This window comes from Oncorhynchus mykiss, chromosome 15 (genome assembly GCF_013265735.2).
Source record: "Oncorhynchus mykiss isolate Arlee chromosome 15, USDA_OmykA_1.1, whole genome shotgun sequence".
NCBI classification, from domain to species: Eukaryota; Metazoa; Chordata; class Actinopteri; order Salmoniformes; family Salmonidae; genus Oncorhynchus; species Oncorhynchus mykiss.
This window is the reverse complement of record NC_048579.1, coordinates 54104382-54119265: the sequence shown is the minus strand read 5'-3', so window position 1 is coordinate 54119265 and position 14884 is coordinate 54104382. Positions and strand designations below refer to the sequence as shown.

The 14884-nt window shown below is 47.2% G+C and overlaps 1 protein-coding gene across 2 annotated transcripts; it reads right to left on the bottom strand.

The window, feature by feature from the left end:
- Positions 1–1845: 1845 nt before the first annotated feature.
- On the bottom strand, positions 1846–14884 carry LOC110490322 (importin-8). 2 transcript variants are annotated; one of them, XM_036944634.1, is made up of 25 exons: positions 14708–14884; positions 13158–13239; positions 12729–12885; positions 12311–12469; positions 11913–12069; positions 11695–11784; positions 11479–11573; positions 11263–11347; positions 10959–11093; positions 10720–10819; positions 10479–10555; positions 10210–10326; positions 10023–10112; positions 9373–9538; positions 9103–9263; positions 8654–8779; positions 7669–7744; positions 6982–7107; positions 6713–6810; positions 6535–6630; positions 6045–6265; positions 4456–4661; positions 3601–3819; positions 3326–3455; positions 1846–2706 (listed from the first exon to the last, which is right to left on the bottom strand). In XM_036944634.1, coding segments are annotated over exons 1-25 (3054 nt in total). In that variant the 5' UTR covers positions 14792–14884; the 3' UTR covers positions 1846–2705. The 2 variants fall into 2 exon arrangements, with proteins under 2 accessions (XP_036800529.1, XP_036800530.1); XM_036944635.1 differs by having other exon boundaries at positions 7678–7744.

The window sequence follows — 14884 nt, the reverse complement described above, 5'->3', positions numbered from 1 at the left end:
TCTTAGCAGAGGCCAGTTTCATAGGGAGGCTACACTGTTTGTGGATGCTCCCTCAAGTCGACACCAGCGCCTGGGAAACTTGACACCTTAATTTATTCCCACTCCTCACCAACTGTGGTGGAGTCTGGGGACCTCTGACTCACACAGCGGAGATAAAGCCACAGTCAGCGCTAGTCAGTCTGCATCTCTCAGCTTCACTGGCGTGAGGAGACAGTCCCTGTGTGCCCTGGACACACACAGACAACGGCAGGAGAGAGTTCTCTGTGTGTGTGTGTGTGTGTGTGTGTTTTGGGTGGCTATAAAGGGCAGGGAACTACCACGTGACACAAAATGCACTTCACCTGAACTTTGCCTACCCCCATCCATCCAGGTAAGTGATTCTGACAGAGGCACGCACTGCAGAGAGACAACAGGCAGTTAGCTGCCCCAGAGAGCAAACACACATCACAGTACTCCACTCAATAGTGAGCTGGGGACTTCAGCTCACTTTTTAAACTGTCTGTGGAAATGGGTTATTTGGTTGCTGAACTGCAGTCAGGTCTCTCTCTCCGACTCTGGCCTTGTTTTCCCTTCTCATACTCAGATCTGATTAGCTTTGCCCAGCACACCACAGCCTATGGCCATCATCATTACCTCCACTCTGCTCCCCAGGGGGAAGAGGCCAACAGGCAGGCTGGAGGAGAGACACCCTCACTGGGACACAGTGGCCAGAGAATCCCCTTGATTATTATCAGGGCAGTTAACTGAAGGGAGTGTAGATAGGCATGGATAATTGGCCACATTTGAAACTTTGACACAATCACCCGTAGGGATCAGCATCACTCTTTCTAACTGGTATCTTATATACTGGGTCTCTCTATACCGCTCTCTCTCACCTCTACTGGTGTGAGACTGAAGATTAATTACTGCAACAGCATCCTAGCATGGCCTGGAACTGTCAGGAACACGCAACATCACCTACAGAAAACGGTCACTCAGTCATACAGGCCAATAGAAATGAAGACAGAGAGGGGGAGGGTGTTTGTTGGAGAACATCATTCACTGCGGTGCTGAATTGCAGAGAGAAACAACTCCAGACACTAGTCAACAGCAAATAACACCCCCCCCCCCACCCATGTTGGTTTCACCGCCCGCAGAGTTCGACAGCTCTTCAACGCTTGGCTGCTCCTTACTGTCTCACACACACACAGTCTTCAGTACAAACTGCAGTGGGCTAGAACATACAAACTGCAGCTGAACACACACAGAATACTAACATAGGGAGAGAGAGAGGGAGAGCAAGAGCACCGTCGCCTTACCAAAACCCATCCAAGCGTCCAATCTGAAACATCAGGATCTGACTCCCAACCCTGCAAGCAGAGCCCTCTGACTCCACTAGAGAATCAAATACTGACTATAAAACGCAGAAAGAAGCCCTGTGGTATTTGGACATCTCTAACATTCCAGAGGACATTTTTCTGGACAGCTGGGGACATGAGAGAAATAACTGTCTGGTATGGAGAGATTCCCAGCTGTGATTTGAATTTGATACCCAAGTTCAGATAGTTTGTGGACTGGTGAAAGCCAGATTTCATCCTGTTATTCCCTCTGTCTTGTGTCAGAACCATGGAGGGAGGAATCCCCTTTAAAGTATCTGAACATGGGCCCTGAGAGAAGCCTGTAAATGAAAACATATTTACTCCTGCTGATACTGTTAACCTGCATAATGTTACAGTAGTTGTTCAATCCAACTGTGTGTTACTGGGCTGGATGTTTTATAAATGAGGATTGATCGCAGCAGTGAACTCTGACCTAGTATTGATTCAACAGAGCAGGAAGAGATGTTCAAAGATGCAAAGTTTCAGCTACAGCAATATCCACATGTTCTCTGTGCGAAATCAATATAAAAATCTTAACCCCCACGCACACCTGCAGGCAGAGGAGCACAAACCTACAAACACTCACTATAGTGACATAACAGGAAAAAGCACTGGGCTAGATGTTACATGAACGTTTAGGATTTTCTTAAGTTAAATGAAAACAGTTATAAAAACAAGACAAAGACAAACAAAAGCTCTCCTCCCAGCATCTTGCCCCCTATTACATTTCATCAGAGCGAAAGGAACCCCCCCCCCCACCCCACGTGGGTCAAAGGTCACTGACCCCTAACCCTTAACCCCAAACACGTCTGTCTGTCCGTCCATTAGCTCCACAGCCTTGGTTCAGACTAACTGACACATGGTTCTGATTGATGCCATGGCAACCAAGGACATCTGGCCAGTCCTCTCGAGACCATAGAAAAGCCAGGCTATAAAGAAACAGGGATTTTGTGTACAATACTTACATTCACTCAGTTACAGAATCTCAGACCCAAGGACTGCACTGTACTAGAAGATGAATTCGCTGGTCAGTGATACAGAGTAGGACATCAATCTCTCACACACACACACTCTCTCTCTCTCTGGGGTGGGTGTGGTCCAATTACGGTCTGGGATGTGAACCGTAAAGTGTGTAAAGTCCTGGTATTATGGTCTCTGGTATGTCTCCACCCAGTTCAGTTACGGATCTAGATGGCCCAGTCTTGGTGGGATCAGTAAAGTCTAGTTAGATCTGGTCTGATCTGGACTGAAACAGTTCTTGGTGTGTTTTAAATCCACTTCAGATCAGGCTAGAACTCTGCTGCTACTCCTCCTTCCATCCAGGCCTCCAGCCATGTCCCTTACAGCTCTGAAACAACATGACACAGTGTTAGGACTCAACGTACTGGAAAATACAGCATGCTTGACAAAATACATGTTTAAATCAACAACCTTTTACTGTTGTTGTATTTTACACCCTGCATCCTTATTCTTCAGCCTCATTTACCCCCAACCCATTGGCCCCCTGTCCTCTCTCCCCATTGGCCCCCTGTCCTCTCTCTCCCCATTGGCCCCCTGTCCTCTCTCCCCCCACTGGCCCCCTGTCCTCTCTCCCCCCATTGGCCCCCTGTCCTCTCTCCCCCATTGGCCCCCTGTCCTCTCTCTCCCCCATTGGCCCCCTGTCCTCTCTCCCCCCCATTGGCCCTCTGTCCTCTCTCCCCCCCATTGGCCCTCTGTCCTCTCTCCCCCCCATTGGCCCTCTGTCCTCTCTCCCCCCCATTGGCCCTCTGTCCTCTCTCCCCCCCATTGGCCCTCTGTCCTCTCTCCCCCCCATTGGCCCTCTGTCTTCTCTCCCCCCATTGGCCCTCTGTCCACTCATTGGCCCGCTGTCCTTTCTCCCCCCACTGGCCCTCTTCGCTTTCCCAACTGGCCTCTCTCCCCATTGGCCCTCTGTCCTCTCTCCCCATTGGTCCTCTTTTCTGCCTCACCATTGGCCCTTGGCGGCGGTGCTCCTCCTCTGCTGGGACAGGCTGTAGATCTCCTGCAGCTGTTTCTTCTGGTCATCACTGAGGGGCGTGGTCAGAGACTGGTACCAAGGCTGGTCAGTGTTCTGGACCCCTATAGTACACACAGGAGAGAGTAAGGAATTAGATGCCTGGCATGTATGCATGCATATTCCTTTTTTCTCTGTGTGTGTGTGCGCACAAGTAGCTGTGTGTGCGTTTGTGAGCGAGTCGGTGTGTGTAGATGTGTAACCGCTTACTGAGTAGGGCAGCGGTGAAGAACTGGTACTCGTCCTCTCCATTGTCATAGTCCAGGGGCGTGTTGTACTCCTCCAGAGGTGTCCCCTCCAGCCCCTCTTCATCCCAGTAGTCTTCATCCTCCTCATCGTCGTCCTCGTGGCCTACGGGTGTGCAGGTCTGCTGTTGCATCGTGGTGTTACGGTTCGCATTCACCTCATCCTCATCACTGGGGATCTCCTCTGTGGACGCAACACACATGCAGACAGACAGACAGACGCAGCGAATCACACACACATAGAAAAACAGAATGAATAGAAAGAAATGACCCTTTTACCTTTTTTGAAAGGCACAATTTTTCTTAATGCCGTTTCAATATACCCAATTACAGTAACAGCTGCTTAGCTAACGTACATAACAATTTCCTTCATCCTAACGTCCCCTGTACCCTGCCGTTCTTTACACTTGACTGAGGAATGCCAGCACAGCTGCCCTGCGGCATGTAGGGCAATGTAGTGCAACTAATATGACCTCAAATCAAATCAAATCAAATGACCTGTATTCAGAGTGAGAAGTCAAGCGAGAGAGAGAGAGAGAGAGGTCCAGAGGTGTTGAAACCTGGCCATAGATGTGTAAAGCAACACGTGTGATCAGCTGAGGACTGATTCCTACCACATCCATAGCTAGGGCTAATCTTAATCTTCTACCATTGACATTATCCCTGGCCCTACCCCATGGCTTCCAAAAAGAAGGTTTGACTAAACAGTATTAGCATCTCGCTATTCCCTTTCTCTCCTCCTCTCTTGCCTGCTCTCTCCATTCCTCTCTCATTTCTCCTGTCTCCTCTCCTCCTCTGTCGCCCGCTTTCCACCTCTCACCGTTCTGGTCCTCCTCAGGTACCCCAGTGCAGGCCAGTAGGTCTGGCTTGTTGAGGAGGCGGGAGGAGTACAGGTGTTTGAGCCCCAGGAACAGGAGCAGGACGCTGGGGACGATCTGAGCCGCTACCCCTTCTACCACCACTGGCCTGGAGGGTAGCTCCATCAGAACACTCAGTCCGATGATACACATCTTACGGTCATGGAGCCTGGAAGAGGGAAGAGCGGAGGGAGGGAGAGAGAGAACTATAGGTAGGTGGTGAATAAATCATGTATAGTGTACTGTAGTAGGTATAAATACTGTAAATCCCATATGTTTTAGACTGCTATAGGAAGACTACAGTGTGACTCAGTGATGGCTAACAATATAGTTGATTAAGTTGACTGTATACAGTATGGGTCTAGTAGTATTTAGGCATCATGGTTTAGGGCACGTTGTTTAGCCACTGTGTACTTTATAGTGGGTTGTGTACATGGCATAGGATGTAGGGCGTGTCATGACGTTGGCCTGGGGGGTAGGTTTATGACAGTCATAAATACCTCTTCTCCACGTTTTCCTCTCTCTACCCTACTGAGGTTACATTTGCAAAACCCCTGGTTAACATAGAGATTCTGGGAACATCAGAAGGTGGGGGGAAATTAACTATATTCTGGTAATCCGACCAATGGAACATATGCGGTGGTACTTAATGAATATGATGTCAGTTCGGTTGTCATCTGAGACATTCTCATCAATGATAAGATGACAAACTCTACAGTGGAAAGTCTACACATCAGAGTTATCGGACTTACATGGAATTGTTGTTCAATTTAAATGTTTTCAAACACACCCTTCTCGCTCCACTATATAAAGCCTTGACGAAAATGTAACCTCCCGTTCCGAGGATGTGAGGACGACGGTCCGATGTCAGAATGGTTCAGATAATAACTACAGAACGAAGCCAACCTCAGCGTGAGCTTTGGTTGCGAATGGTATGAACTTTGAACTCTTATTCACTACAGAAGTGACACCTCCTAGCCGTTGAGTTAGCAACAGCAGCTGCAAACGTAGGCTAGGAAAGAACAGACAGAGTATCCCGTCTACCACACAATGACATTACTACAACAGCCCCTTTTCTTTTGTGTAACCAGCTGTCATATCTGTTCCGCCCGCTAGGAACGTTTTCCTTTGACGTAATTTGTAATCAAGGTATAATTCATTCTGCGTATATGTAATTCTGTGTGATTAGTTAGGTATTTAGTAAATAAATAATTAAACTCAATTTTGTATTGCTGACTCAACTTGTTAGCCAGGGTTCGTGAAGATAACCAAGAATCTACAACTTTCAGATGAGACTGAATTAAGGTGACGATTAATATTGACTGCTATTGATGTAAAATATTACTAGGTCTTTAAGAGTTTATTCAGAAGATAACAGCTCTATAAATATTATTTTGTGGTGCCCCGACTCTCTAGCTAATTACATTTACATGATGAGCTTAATCAGGTAATATTAATTACGGAGAAAGGATTTTATAGAATAGCATGTCATATCACTTAATCCGGCATAGCCAAAGACACGACAGGCGTATGGCTTAGTTTATACACTTACCCCAGGAAGAACTCAGTATCATTCATCCACTGGTTGATGAAGTGAGCGGTGATGGGCAGTGGGGTGTGGGGGAAGTGCATGTTGTCCAGCGTGTGGATGAGCAGGGCTGGGTTGTAGTAGAGAGCAGCGATGGCCACCTGCAGACACATGGTCCTCAGCTCACTGGACTTCACACCTCTGGTTAGCCGCTCCAACACAGCCTCCACGAACAATGGGATACACTGGAGGGGAAGAGGGAGTGAGAAAGAGAGAGAGAACAAGAGATAGCTATTGTTGACTGGGTAATATCTGTCTGACATTTACAGGAAGATCATTAAAACTGTGGCAGATAACATGGGGCTGAGAGAGAAGAATCAATACAATATTGATAGCAATCATCCCTCCCAACGGGAGATTCAGGGTGTGGGAAGGGAAAGCGAACTGGTTTGGGCTGAACTGGGACCACGTCTACCCTTAAATACTACCCAGAAGCCTTCGCGGTCCCTCTCACCTGGTCGATGCCCCTCCCCCGACACTGGAGGACGATGACCTCTAGCAGCTTAGCAGCGTGACACTCTGCATCCTCACCTGCATCACTGGTCAGCACCTACAGTACAGGAGTCAAAGGTCAACATGGGACACTTCATCAAACTCTACCTGAACACATACATACACACACACACACACACCTTTTTGCACATGGTGTATATGACCTCTAAGTATTTGGGGTTGGACAGGAGCGTGTCTGTATCCACGGTAACGTAGTTGTGCAAAAGAGGCATCATATCTGAAAGAGACCAGACCGAGATCATCATCGTGTTGGGCGAGCATCAGCGTCACCATCATGCTATTCAACATTACATTCACTGTGATATTCAATGTTCACCTAGACAGGTGTGTAAGCCCAATATTCTCACTAACAGACAGGTGACCGTTGACCAGTGACTCAGTACTGTACCCGTGAAGTAGTCAAAGCAGTCGTGCTGGAAGACCCCGTAGAGAACCACCAGTAGCTGCCACATCTGAGGGGAGATGGTCTGGCAGGTCAACCCAAACGCCAGGGACAGAATCTCCTCGTAGAACTCTGGAGGGGAGGGAGAAGAGGAGGAAACAGATCATCGAATGTATGTTTCCCTTTGAAAGATAAATCATCTTCCACAGTGACCCCTCCACTCGTCCTGAAGGAAACTCTCGTTATAACAGGTTATCACATAATCCATTCATTAACATAGAGCTGTATTCTCTCCTTACACACACAGCACAGATGTGATTACACACACACACACACACACACACACACACACACCACAGATGGGATTACACACCCAGAAACACACACACACACACACAAGCCAATTACAGGCATGAATGGTGCCTGGTCATCTGGGATTTGGGGAAGTGCAAGGTGAACAGCTTTTGACAGTTAGACAGTGTTCATTGTGAGACGGAAATGGACAAGGTGTTATACAAAAGAGGGGGGTGGCTCACTGGAACAGGGAAGTGAGATGAATATGGTTATTGTGTGAGGTGTGTGTGTGTGTGAAAAGCACACACGCACAAAAGGTCACAGAGAGGAATAGACACACACAGCAAACAAATGAGTATGTGTGTACACACAAAAACAGAGTGACGTGAGCACACACACCTGCCATACCTATGATGGGCTTCTGCAGCACCAGGCCTATCACCTGTAAACAGATGCCCTCCAACTGCTGAGTGATCTGAGAGAGAGGGAGATGGAGAGGGAGAGAGAACACGATAACGAAAGAACGAGAGGCAGTCAAGAGGGTGAGAGAGGAAAGATACAGGCAGAAAGAGAAAGTGATATCAAAAGGTCAAAGATCCTCTATTGATCCCAGGCTAATATCGGTCTGACATAGGGCTGGCACAATTACCGTATAACCGACGGTTACGGATGAAGACCTCCATGAAAATAACCGTATATATAACCATAACCGTAAAATGGGGAATGAAAAGAAAAAAGTGGAACGAACAGCCGGCTGAAGACAGGACGCCAGGGCATTCCCGCGGTTGACCGTTTCCCGCAGTAACGTGGACTCTTAACAACGTTATGAAACTTTGATGCTCCTTGCCCGAAATGTAATTTGTTCATTCAAATGATAACTGATGTGGCTCATGCAATGGTATGTATTTTGTGTAATGTCAGTGGAGGTGAATCAACAAATCACAGCACATGTTGATGGTTAAACACTTCCTGATTTTACTTCTATGGGTACACTCGCAATAGCTGCCAGTACACCCATTACGCCATCATTGACTTGAATTGGGACGCCCGTTCTATTCATTCTATTTCTATGGGGGCACATGCAATCAGGAGCGGAGAGGAACAAAAATGCGTAAAAGATCAAACGGTTATTACGGTGAGCACAGTCATTTGGCAGGTCAATTACAGTCACCCAAAATTACATGACCGTCACAGCCCTAGTCTGACATAACATTCACACCATGCTCAATAACACTGTGTGTTCAAACAAAGCAGGGGAGAGGGAGCAAATCAATCACCAATCATCACACATTCAACTGGAGCTCCAGAGGACTCGATTTGGAATGGGGTGAGTGTGTGTGTACATCTGTAGCATGTGTGAGTGAGTATCCAGTGTCTGTCTCACCTCCTTGTGGTCCTCCATAACAGTGAGTATGGTGTCTATGGTGCTGAGGATCCCCAGAGCCATCACAGTCTTGTCTTCACTCTCCTCATACTCTTCACTCTGTAGCACCTTGGTGAAGATCTCAGCCTGGAGACACACATATGCAGGCGGTGTTAATGCTTTCGCATGCTTCGGTTTGGCTGTGCTGGCTTAAATGACCTTTGCTTGAAAAACGGGGGAAAAAAGCGACAATAGTACTGTTTGTCCGTCTTGAGACACCGCAGCCAAAACAGTCAGAATTAATCTAACTAAAAAATGGCATGCCTAGGAGATCTTAGTCATGCATTTTTACATCTAACGAAGATGTTTGGTGCAGTCCGCTATCGACTTTGGCTTGCCTCAAGAAAAAAATGCGGACGCCTGTACACACACACACATTTAAACAGTAGAGCAAGACAGTGGAGGCGTACCAGGTTCTGGGTCATGTCGACGGCGATGACAGCCACTTCCTGGTTGTACTCGCAGATCATCTTTTGAATGACGTTAGTGAGGTCATCGTTCTCCGTCTCCTTGATGACGTGGAGCAGCTCCTGCATGACAGGCCGGATGTAGGGCCTGATGTAGACCTTAGCTAAAGAGAGGGAGAGAGAGGGTTCAGTGTGTGTGTGTGTGTGTGTGTGTGTGTGTGTGTGTGTGTGTGTGTGTGTGTGTGTATCCATGCATGTGTGTGAACCTCAGACCTTGCTCCTGGTTGCTGACCAGTGTCTGCAAGGCGATAGCAGCCTCCACCTTGACGGGCATCTCCTTGTCTGCTAAGAGCCCCTGTTTGACCAGCTCCACCGCATTCCTCAGGACCAACTCGTTATGGAAATGCAGCGGGCTGAACGAATGCAGCACCCAGCACGACTGAGGACAAACACAGGGTTACAATCACTGATCTATATCTTCAATCACTGATCTATATCCCACACGGATGGGCATCGCTATCAGTTTGGAGCCTATCCACATCATGTACAAATCAGCACTATCCACTTCCAGTCACCAAAAGGTGCAGTGGTGCTTCCCAACACGTTCACCTGCCCGAAGGTGGCCAGTAAGTAAAAGAGCAGGGGTGAGGGGGGTAAAGAAATGCAGGGCAGGGGATGTTTAGTCTATATAAAACAGGACTGACAGATCATTCTGACTCACATGGATGGAACTGTATGGAATGTAGCACCCAACAGGACTGTAGATATAAAGAGGGAAGGAGCCATTTTAAAGATTGAAGAACTGCAAACACACTCACACGTTCTTACACACCCATTCTCATCTCCATGAGAAGAGTTGGGTTAGAGGGACCTTGGAGTGAAAGCGCGCTGCGTGTGTGTGTGTGTGTGTGTCTCTCTCTCACCCTAGCCCGGAGGTATCCCAGAGGGGAGTTGAGTAGAGGGAACACATAGTTCTGTAACATCAGCTCCATCTGCTCCCTGTACACCCGCTTCTACAGGATGACAACACGAAGAGAAGACTCAGTCACAGATAGACTAAACAGGCCATAAAACAATAGGAGAAAGTACAGAGACACACACACTGCTGACCTTCAGTAGGAGTTCGGCCAGTGAGCCGATGACGTGCAGCGCCCCATCCTTCCTGCGGGGGTCAGCAGAGGGCTCCATCATGATCTGGTGGCAGAACTCCATCATCTGGGGAAGAACCTGGGAAGGGGGGGGGGGGGGGGGGGGGGGGGACAGAGCAGTGATGAAAGTCATATCAGCGAAGACTCAGTTAAGGAAAGGAAATGAGGAAAATAAGCTATTTAGGACTGTTGGGTAGTTTTTGTTAGGTTCTAGTGTGGTTCTCCACTCACCTCCTTCCTCTTGCGGGCTGCTTTACACAGGAGGCTCTGGGCGGCGGTGGCAGGGAGGGCATGGTCATCATACACATCTGGAACAGAGAAAGAAACACAGCCAAGCTCACAATTCACTGTATGTCTATTCTATGGAAGCCGTACATTTTCAATCTGACATGTCATTGTGTGTACTGACCATACAATGTCCCACTACCTCCGTAACTACTAACTGACTGAGTTACAGAACGTGTGTACTCACTGAACTTCATGCGGATGTACTCGTATGGATCCTCCTGCCACAGTTTCTCATCCTCGTCTTTGTAACACATTAGAGGGAAGATCACCTCTTGGCTGATGGTCTGTGGAACACACAGTACACACACGTTCAGGTTAACTACTAACTACTAGAAGTGGAATTGCAACATAGTTTTTAGAAGCATAGCAGTATTCAGATTAGATCAATTACTACGTGTGTGTGTGTGTGTGTGTGTGACCCACCTGCATGTGTGGCTTCATGTGTTTCCAGGTGAGGGAGTGAGACAGGCCCTGGTTCAGGTAGTTAAGAGATTTCTGGAGAACGTGAGGCGTGACATACTGCTTCTGTCGGTGTTGGTCCAGCACCTTCAACAGGACCTGAAGGAGACCACCCAGAGACGAGGTCACATCAGATGGTATGGGGTCAGACTTAACAGAAGACTACCGCTGCTCATGTACACACATACATCAACATTGGTAGATGTGGACAACAGACATATATACATTCAAGGTTTGATGTCATATTTAGAGTGTTACAAACTCTTACCTGTTGGATCCCTACAGCGTACGTCTTCAAGAAAAAGTCTGCAAACTCAAAGTACTCCTTTGTCACGTTGCCTGGGCTTCCGTACCTGCCACGGAAGTATAGAACAACATGGTTAGACTGAAAAGAAAGGCAACGATCCACAAACACACAAACATATTCACATCAACATACATCCAAATTCATCAACACACAAATACATCTCCCGTGTCCCCTCACCTCTCGAACAGTCTGGTGATGATGTGTAGGGCCCACTTCTTACTTTTCCACCACACCAAGTCAGGACGGTCATCTTCATCCACTTCCAACGTCTCCTAGCAACCACACACACACACACACACAACAGAGGTTCGCTACTCCCCTTCAATAAAAAAACCATAGGTAGAGGAATTTGCAGAAGGTCTACACAATGAAGAAGGATGAAATAAACCTTACTGGGGGGACATCTCTGTCCATAACAGCTCTGAGGATCTCCATCCAATGGGTAATGACTGTGTTATTAATCAGCTGGAGAGGCAGGGAGTACTGTAGGAGCAGAATAGACACACACTGGTATTAGTATCACACAAACGTGCACACGCACGCCACATGCTGTTAGTCACAGACACTTGAGCGCACAGTCAGTCAGTCACACACACAGTCCCTTCTCTCACCTGTACGAGTGCGTGGAAGATCTTGAGGATCTGTTTCTGTACGAGGACAGAGAAGATGGTGCTGTCAGGCAGTAGCTGGGTGACAAGCTGCTGTATACGGGGCAGGAAGATCTGCATGGCTGCTAGCAGCGGATCCCTCTCCTCCGCCTTCTTATACCTGACACACACAGACATAGACACAGACAGACACACACAGCACATCAGCATGAGACAGCACGCAGATGTGATATCATCGACAACAAGCTGGGTGCAATGACGGAAAAGTGTAAATGGAATAATCATTTATGTCACTCAGCTTATACACTAGAACTACTAAACTCGGACTAAAAATGGTGTCTCAAAACACAGCATCGTTATGACTTGATCACTAGTAAGTGATCCTCGGGTGGTTGACTCACTCGTAGGTCTTGACCAGCTGGTAGAGGGCCAGGAGGCTGCCGTACCAGCTGCCACTGTTCTGAGACTGCAGATACAGACCGATCTTATCCACTATGGCCGTCCAGCGCCCCGGGAAGTCGTGCTTTATGATGGCTCTCAAACACACTGTCAACTGGGCCCTGGGAGAGAGAATACACACACATACATCAGCATTGTATTCTTTCTCTAACATGCCATCACTAAATGATCCTCCCATCGCTCTTCATTGGGCACTTGTAGTCACAGATTACCTATACAGTCAAGTGACACAATTTCAAAGGCTCTAGGTAGAGCAGAGCAGGGGACCGGAGCACGGCACCACCTGCCCTGAGTATCAGGCTAAGAGGTAAGGGTGAGTGGGTTAAGGAAGGTAAAGGAGGTTAAGACAGCAGGACCCACCGGATGGACTCGGGACACTGGATGATGCCCTCCACGATGTTGTCTCTGATCTGCGTGCGGTCGTTCTCGTGGATGTTGAAAGGGAACACCGCCTCCCCTAGAGAGGGCTCACGGTCCTGCCAGTACTGGCTCACCATATTCTTTAGGTAGATGGCCGCTGGCGCACAGAGATATACATCACTCAGACTGGCAAGACTGACACAATTCTACCTTACAATTCATTCATTCACGTGGCAGCTAAAAAGCCAGCTTGATGAAGAATCTCCATTGAAAGTGACATTCTGTCCAGGAGGCTTAATCTGTGTCCGGGACACCGGCCCAAAGTGAGGCTATTATCAGTGTTGTTTATAACTGTTGCATTGGTCCAGTGATGTTTTAAAAACAGCCAGATGCAGGTCTTTATGTCATGTTCTGAGGCAAGGTTCTTACCTGCTTGGCGAACAGGGAACTCCACCTGTTCAGACACAATGATCTGGAGCAGAGTGGGGGCGAAGTTGATGATCTTGTACGACTGGAACACACAAGATAAGACTGCCTTGAAATGAGCTCAACCCAAATCGGACCACATACAGTCAAACGCCTGACCACTTCAGCGGTCAGTTTGACAACTACAGCACACGCTGAGCACAGGGGTCAAAACATCTTTATGGTGACACGGCGGAATGGAAGGAGGTGGATTCCCAGGTTGTTTGTTGAGGTCAGTACTAACTGAAGAATAAGGAAAATACACAACAGGGGAAGCATGTAGCTTATTCACTCGCTCCTAGACCAGTTATCAGATTTAAGGTAGTAGAACAAGCCATGGTCTGTCAAAGATATAACCAGCAACCAACAATTTAAAAAAGGAGGGATATTTTGTACCGAACGCTTTCTCTTTCCCTCACTATCTCCCTCTATCCCTCCTCCTCTGCCTGTCAAAACTGCTCACCTGCTGCAGAACAGTCAGCATTCTGTCTCCAGCAAATGCCCCTAATTTCACTTGGTTGCATCACTGACAGGCATTTCACACAGACACACCAATCTTTTGTCCTGATTAGTGCAAACCTACTGAAGTGGACATTATGTAAAGTCAAGGCAGTGCAGGCCTATTGCAGATGTAGTTATTATCAGTGATGCAATCATGACCTAGGTCTGCATATGCTACAAGTCTTATGTTACACATCTTCCAACTAACACAGCGTTCTGCCCGCCCCTAATTCAGTAAAAAGCTGAGGAAGTGGCTGAAGAAAATGAACTACTCTTAAATTCATAGACAGCGCTATGGATGCAAGGCCTGACCATCCATGAAATAAACACGAGGCTGTAGAGTTTGTTTACATTTCCCTTTGTTTACAAACAAAGTGAAACAAGTTTATATTTTGGATTCTGATGGGGTGGGAGAGTGGAACTAAACTCGGGAGATTCTTCAAGAATCAATGAGTACATATCATGAATTTATAGTCGAAAAAAAGATGTAGCAATTGCAGATTGACCCTTTAAGATGCTTTGACAAGATGCATTTGTCTATCGCATTTAGATTTGGTTTTGGATGAAAGAGCGATTCGGGCGAATTCACCGGTCAAATCCCATCAAAATTGTAAACTTTTACTATCGCTGGCTGAAATTGCTGCAATTGTTACAATGTTTCAACTCGCGCATTATGTCTACAATTACAATCCAATCGGACACTTGCTAGCTAGATTGTTTCACGAACAGCCACATCTCTGGACTGCTGCACAGTGTGCACACACTGCCTCAAAATTCTATTGTTCTCCGGTGCAACAGTTTGTGTCGGAAGTTACATTACATGTCAAACTACTGTTTCGTATCCTACAAAATAAACAGAGAGATGCACATATAAGTTAAAGAACGACAAATCATTGATCCCGAAACATGGCCTTATTGCGATCCAAATCATAAACACGGACAAACCTTTCTGGAAATAGGTTCATGCTGCCCGGATAACAAAAACAACAAAGTTATTTTGGCCATTCACCCACCTGATTGAGTTCGTTTTCAGCCGCTATCCGAAGGTTGGGATCTATCGTCCCTTTCAGTGCTTGAATTATCCGATTGGGATCCATAGTGTCTAATCGAGCGGTAATTGCTATGTTTCACAATCACATTTATGAACTGCTCCAAATTCGGCAAAGCGTTACGGAACTGCTCTAGCCCTG